At 39.4% G+C, this 7,279-nt stretch overlaps 1 protein-coding gene across 1 annotated transcript; it reads right to left on the bottom strand.

The window, feature by feature from the left end:
* Positions 1–1,643: 1,643 nt before the first annotated feature.
* On the bottom strand, positions 1,644–2,118 carry LOC132487552 (cytochrome c oxidase subunit 5B, mitochondrial-like). Its single transcript, XM_060095269.1, has one exon. It carries the CDS (start codon positions 2,094–2,096, stop codon positions 1,704–1,706), a length of 393 nt encoding a protein of 130 aa, XP_059951252.1. The 5' UTR covers positions 2,097–2,118; the 3' UTR covers positions 1,644–1,703.
* Between the last annotated feature and the right edge of the window lie 5,161 nt (positions 2,119–7,279).

Genomic DNA, 7,279 nt, shown 5'->3' with positions numbered 1-7,279 from the left:
AGTTGCTCTGTGTCATGTGGGATCTTCCCGGACCAGGGCTCGAACCTATGTCCCCTGCATTGGCAGGCGTATTCTTAACCACTGCACCACCAGGGAAGCCCTGCAGTGGTATATTTTAAATCTGATAATTTTCCTGATTTCCTTCTGAAAGCTGTTCCATTTTTTAAATTTTCTCAACTTAATTTTCAACTAAATAAAATAAGTACCTGATAGAATTTGCTCTACCTTCATTTTATATGGTATTTCTTAAGTCTAAACTGGTTTTATAATTATGCCACATATCCCTACCACAATGACCTTCCTTGTCTTTAAAATGTATATATCAGAATTTAAACGCTAGTCACCATGGCTTTTGCAGATTTACTTGCCTCTACGAGCACTGAATATCAGCTCAAATGATACTTTCAATTTATTTCTCTTACAGAGAAATAGCCTAACAGAGTTAGCGAATAGAACTAATATCCTAGGATCAGAATGACCCAAGAATGAAAGGAGTCCATTTTTTGCTTTATATTAGAACCACAAATTTAACTTATAATGATTTATAAGTGGAGGGAAATGTAACTTCTTTATTTCATCTATAGTTGATGTTTTCCTTCACAAGTTCTTATCTACTATTTAGTAAGAAAGAAAGAGCTAAGTATTTGAATTCAAAGCTACGTCTGATCTGATTATTTCTTCAGCCCTTTTAGAAAATGTTCAGCCTGTCAGCATCATTTCCTTCTTACTATTTCTCTCTCAAGAGAACATTCTGGGTTTCTGGAGAGGATGATGTCTACACATGCTAGTGAACTAGAGAGAAAGGGACCCTTGGGCATGTGCTGGCTGGCACTTGTGGGTCTCCAGGACAATGTCTAGCTGTTGGGTGTCCAACCAGCCTCAAAGATAGAATGTGCAGCTAGTGTAGCTGTGGTCCATTCTCTTGGCTTGGCCAGTACTCTCTGTCATGGTCCCAAGACTGGCTATCTGCTCTGCAGACCCAGAGACAAAGGTACCTTGCACTTTTAGGGTAAGCCTCTCAGGCAAGTCACTAGCCACTTCTTGTCATGCCATATGCCCGAGTTTATTTCATGGGGTTGCACCCCAGGTTAATGAAGGAAGGCCTGTGAGGTGACCTCATCCCAGAGTCTTCAAGATGGGAGAGAGGAAGTTGGAAAAATCCCTTCGGCTTCAATGTTAGATTCAGTCACATAACATATGTGCAAATGCTCTGGCTCTTGACATTCTGGACACACCAGCAATCACTCTTCTGGTTTCATATTTTGACTATAGTTATTTCCACTTTTGATGTTCAAGCTTGCTCTTACTTGGCCTCAGCACACATTCTAAGGTACAATTTCTAGTATTTGCCCTTGAACCCCTCCTTCCTCACTAAAAAATCTCAGGTATGAGGATTCGGAAATGCGCAAGGACAGACTGACTAATATAAAATAGAATCTCACTGATTTGTGATTAACTTCACTAAAGAATATTGAAAAAGAAATCCCACTTTTATCATTTTTCTCACAATGTATATAATAACTCACAGGAAGCTAATTATATCATCCAATAAGCCTTAGAAGACAATGTAAGAAATAGAAAAGAATTATTTATCTAATGTGCTTGGGAATACTTCTTTTTTTTTTTTTTTTTTTTTATATTGGCTAGTCTTTATTGGAAAGAAGAAACTTTACATCACATTTTGAGTGAGTTAGTGCAGGGGCTCAGTGTGCCAGCTGGTGGGGCACCAGCTTGTAATGGGTTCCACAGCTAGGGCATCGCTGGACCTCGCCTTTATGCGGCCAGAACCAGATGACAGCACTGTTGTCTTCTTCACAGATGCAGCCCACTATCCGCTTATCGGTGATGGAGGGGACTAAATTAGGGTCTTCCTTGGTACCTGAGGCTGCCTTTGGGGCGAGCATATTGTACGGGTCCAGTCCCTTGCGGGCAGCCAGCATGACCTCCCTCTCCAGCCCAGTGGCCTGTTCATCATCAGTAGGAACACCACCTCCAGACGCCATAGAGCGCACCACGGAAACTCCACTGGGACCGCGGGCCCTCAGGGCCTGCGCGGCCAGCGCCCCAGCTCCGCGCAGTAACCTTGAAGCCATCATGCCAGCTACAAACACCAGCACTTCCGGGGGGAATACTTCTTAAAGAAGTTTTCCTTTATCTTTATCCTTTATCTTTAGTATCACTTCTTAAAGAGATGTTGGAGACTTTCTTCCTTTAATGAATTATCATTAAAATGACCTGACCTTTAACAGCATCCTGGAATTTCTCTGTGAAACCATCTGGTCTTAGTATTTGGGGGCTGGTTCTTAGACAATTTCTTCTGTTTCTATGACATAGTTGTTTAGATTTCCAATATACTTTGGAGTCTAGTTGATAAACTATTAATTTGCATTAAATTTAGCAGAGTAGTTTCTTATAATTATTCTAGTTTTTACCTTTTCTATAATTTCCCATTATTGTTGCCTATTTTTTGTATCTGTACTCTATCTCCTTTTTTACTGAATAAATAAGCAAATCGTTTATCTCGCCAAAGCTTCTGGATTTATTAGTTCTACTAAACTCATTATTTTCTGTTTATATTCCTTCCTTCGTTCTTTCAATTTATTTTTCCTTTCTAACTTTTACACTGGATGCTTATATCATGTATTTCTATTTTTATAGTGTGTGTATACACGTACACCTACAAACACACACACACATACATATATGTTTTCCAAGAATTGCTTTAGTTACATCCCATAGTTTCTGATATGTACTATTTAGAAATGATTTTCTAGCTATCCCGGCATTTGAGTTTATACTTTCTCTTTCACTCAATTATCCCTTATTAGAGAATTATAAGAGGATACATAATAATTTTTTCTGTCCTTCTAATCCCCACATTAGTCTTAATTATACTGTTAAATATATTCAGCACTTACCTCCAATCCTTTCACTATTATTAACCTAGCCATAGCTTGGTTAGCTAAAATTTGTGTTCTAGCAATTTCCTCAGGAAAGTCTCCTGATAGTGCTGTTCCAAGCCATACTGGAGCCTGGGGCAAAAGAAAAAATCAGTAATAATGATCCTGTTTTCCCATTAAAATTTTGATACTTTATCATGGATTTTTTTCCATTAATTTTTATTTAGTTTAATATTGCATTAAATATTATTCTTGATTACTGAACTTTCTGACATCCTCTTAAACTTGGTGCCCAAAGCACTAAATATTCCTTGGGCTCTGTAGGTTCATGCTTTTTATTGGAAGAACAGCTTGACTGGCTCACTCTTTCTTTCCTTGAGGAATTTCCAAGTAGTTAGTGTTCTATAATCTGCTAGAGTTAAAAGATGCTGTGGAAAAGCCTGATCCCAGCCAATTTTTTTTTTTCATCTAAGTGGTCTTTATTTTTTTTTTTTAGTTTTTGCAATGATTCTTTATCTTTAAAGTCTAACAACTTTTCTAGGATTTGTCTTAGTGTTGATCATTCTGGGTCACTTTTCCCTGGCACACAGTAAGACTTTTAAATACAGAGATTCAAGTGTTTTTCTTTCTTGAACTGTATTTTAAAATATTTGTTATGAACCAGTTTTTGGTTTTCTTCTTTGGATACTCTGCTTACTGGATCTCCCTTGTATATCTTCTATCCTCATAATTTTTTTAATTCTTTGATTTCTACTTTACTGTGTTCCCTCTTCTTACTTTTATCTTTTACGTCCCTAGCAGTATTTTCCATATTGTTTGTTACTTCTTCCAATTTTGTCTTTATTTTTGTGTTGGTTTATTTCTTCCCTCTACTTCTTTCTTGAGTCTCACAAGTTTATATTTCTTCTCCTCCTGTCTCACTACTTCTTCTTTCAAATATTGCACTTCTACCTGGTGGGACTTGTTAGTAGAAGTGATTGCTTCATTGAGTTGTTGTTATTGTTTTTCTTTTGATGTCAAAGTGTTCGTTCACAATTTTTATCTGCTTCATGACAATATCTCTCTGGTGAGTGTTGATCATCTACTAATACATTTTGCTGCACCTTTTCTTCTTTTTCTTATAGTTCTTCTATACAGACATTGTTTTAGTTCCTTTCTTATTACTTATTATTGATAATAATAGAGGATTGAAAATTTTTTATCTGATGAGGTTAAAGCAAAGGGTATTTGGACTTAAAACTACTAGGTACAATTGCTGGTGGATACATCATTTATGAAACAGGGGGAACACATGGAACAGACAATCCTCGCAGCCTTACCTGGCTTAGCTTAGAGGACCCTGGCAGCCAGGCAATCAGCCCCAAGCAGAGCCTGGAAAATTCTATGCAGTTTTATCAGCCCAAGAGCAAAGACATGTACATACGGACATCAGGGGTTCCTCACTAAAAGCTCAATCTAATCATTGGAAAACAAAGTTCATGGTCTCCAAATCCACCCATGTTTGTCCACCCACGGTTTGGACAACATTCCAAACTGATCTTTAGTCCCTGTCTTAGTGTGCTCAGGCTGCCATAACAAAATACCATAGACTGAGCAGCTTAAACAACCGACTTTTTAAAGCCTATTTTCTCACACTTCTGGAAGATAGCACTCCATGATCAAGGTGCTAGAAAATTTGGTTTCTGGTGCAGGCTCTCTTCCTGACTTTTAGACAGCCACCACCTTGCTCTGTGCTCACATGGCCTTTCCTTAGCACAATGTGCACGGAGTCAGAGTAAGAGTGAGCTCTCTGGTATCACAGTTTTAAGGACACTAAACCTGCTGGGTCAGGGCCCCACCCTTATGACCTCATTTAATCTTCATTACTTCTTTTTTTGGGGGCCCCATCTCCAAATACAGTGACCTCGAGAGTTAGGGATTCAACATATGAATGGGGGTGGGAGGGGAGACACATAAACATTTAGTTCAGAATAGTTCCCCAAACACTGTCAAACCAAACTAACTTTATCTATGGGGTTTCAGTATATTACCAACCATCACCTCTTCCCTTATTATTTGACTGTTTCTCTTCTGGGTGTGCTCAGTAAGTCTCCACTAGTTTCTGTTTTAGAAACAGTATATTCAGTTCCATTGGGTCTAGAGTAGATGTATCTGATGTTACCTTCTGTGGACACTACTATGCCTTTTTTCTGAGTTTTAAGTCTGTTGAAGTCTTGTAAAACTGGTAGAGATGGAGAGCTGAGGAACACTGATTAACTTCCTCTTTTCAGTGAATATAAATGTGCTCAATTATAAGGCATTGTTCAAAAATATCTATTAATTCGTATATGGAAATATGCATCTATCTATACCCTGTGTAAAACCTGTGTCTGTTCTGTTGATGTACAAACTCTTCACCCCCTAATAACTCTTCAGCACAGGTAGATCCTCCATCATCAAAAGAGGCTGATGCCAGCTTCACATTAGGATGGGTGAGCATTGCAAAACAACCCAGGTTGGGATATCTTTTTTTTTTTTTTTTTTTTTTTTTGCGGTATGTGGGCCTCTCACTGTTGTGGCCTCTCCCGTTGCGGAGCACAGGCTCCGGATGCGCAGGCCCAGCGGCCATGGCTCACGGGCCCAGCCGCTCCGCGGCATATGGGATCCTCCCAGACCGGGGCACGAACCCGTATCCCCTGCATCGGCAGGCGGACTCTTAACCACTGCGCCACCAGGGAGGCCCAGGTTGGGATATCTATATGCCTCTCCATCAACAAAGTCACCCCTTCAAGGTACCCTCACCTCTACTTTTGTGGGTTCTTTGCCTCCCTCCCATCTACCTGTAGGGCCTGGAAGGAAACTCTGATCCTCCAGCAAACCCAGCTCTGAACAGTGAGTTTATGTGAGATATGTTGTCCCTTTGTTTGCTGCTGACAAGCATAAAGAACCACTTTCACTGCTGATAATAATGGTTAATTTATCACATCCAGCCAAGGCTGACCTCTGGGTGTCCCAGCCCCTCCATCACCTTCACACCTGCTCAAGCTAATTGTTAGAGCCAAGTGTAAATGAAAATCAACTGGCCTAATAATGAATGGAGCCCATTACTCGCAACAGCACACTGCTTTACGAAGGTTTATCAAGACACATTATAACCAGTCCCCCGGTCACAGTTCCCTGTTTCATAGATGAGAAAAAGCAAGCAAACAAGAAGGGGCCAGCACATAAAACCAGGCACAGCGACTGGAAACAGAATGTCTGGCTTTAGTTTCCAGAGCTCTGGAATAAACATCCCAGCATTTTACCAAAATTCACTCATAAACAAACAGAAAAGGGATTAAGATATTTCTCCAAATATTGTTGTCATCTGTTTGTATAAGCAAATGAGTTCATTACTGGATATGAAGACCCTAATTAATATGCTAATCTCATTCCTCCATCACAACCATTTTTAAGGCAGTTAACCCCATGGCTTCTCCAGTCACTGCCACCTGCCCTAGAATGGCCTTGCCATTCCCTTCTCAAAGCACAGACCCAGCTCCCAAATGCTGGAAATGAAGGAATCTGAACTCTCATTAAAGGAAACTGTGTCAAAAGAAATTCAGCGAGCCTTACTTGATTAGACTATTTCACTGAACAAGAAACAAACTGTTAGTTCTTGGCACTCAGTACTAAGAACTCAGATGATAAAGTATGAATGAGTAAGTACATTGTTTTCTATTATAATTTGTTATCAGACACTTACATTCCTTTTCATTACATAAGCTTACTTGTTTGTAGCTGATTAGCTAGAAAGCTGCAAGGTCCTACTGGCATGAAGAATGCTTAATTTTTGTTAAGGCCAGAGACAGCATTTCAGGGAAATCAGGGCCGTTTTATATTTTGGTTACATGACTATGAGTGTTTGGACAAGGGGTATATTCCAACTGTGGCCTCCATTTTAATTTCTTTTTGACAACTGAGTATCTTCAAGAGGCAGATACTATATTAGACTATCAGGAATTGTCAACCATAGTTTGAAGAAACAGCCTGATGAAGTGCAAGAAATCACTTCCCATCCCCAATGTGGGGTTTGATGTATCTGAGGAATGTTTTAGAAGTTTTTTCATGTTGTACTGTATTTGTTCATTTTTAATGCTGCTTATAAGCAGTAAAGATCCCTCCTTCAAGCCATAAATTAGAAAGAACATTCATCCCACAGCAAATTCAGTCACAGCAGATAACACCTTTAACTCCATATGTCTGAACAGCACATTATATGGACTTCTACCAAGTGATCCTCTGGACTTACAAATACATCAGACCTCCAAATCAGCAGTTTGAGATCAGTGTGGGCCAAATATCAAGTCATTCTGTATTAGATTGGAATCGATCGTTCACAGGATGAAAATAACCACCTT

Source organism: Mesoplodon densirostris, chromosome 4 (assembly GCF_025265405.1).
Source record: "Mesoplodon densirostris isolate mMesDen1 chromosome 4, mMesDen1 primary haplotype, whole genome shotgun sequence".
In the NCBI taxonomy this organism is placed as follows: Eukaryota; Metazoa; Chordata; class Mammalia; order Artiodactyla; family Ziphiidae; genus Mesoplodon; species Mesoplodon densirostris.
Note: the sequence above shows the minus strand (reverse complement) of the source record. Positions and strands in the feature narration are given on the sequence as shown.

Bases quoted from the DNA above. Each gene is read 5' to 3' on its own strand.
- LOC132487552 (XM_060095269.1), bottom strand. From the start codon at position 2,096: ATGATGGCTTCAAGGTTACTGCGCGGAGCTGGGGCGCTGGCCGCGCAG.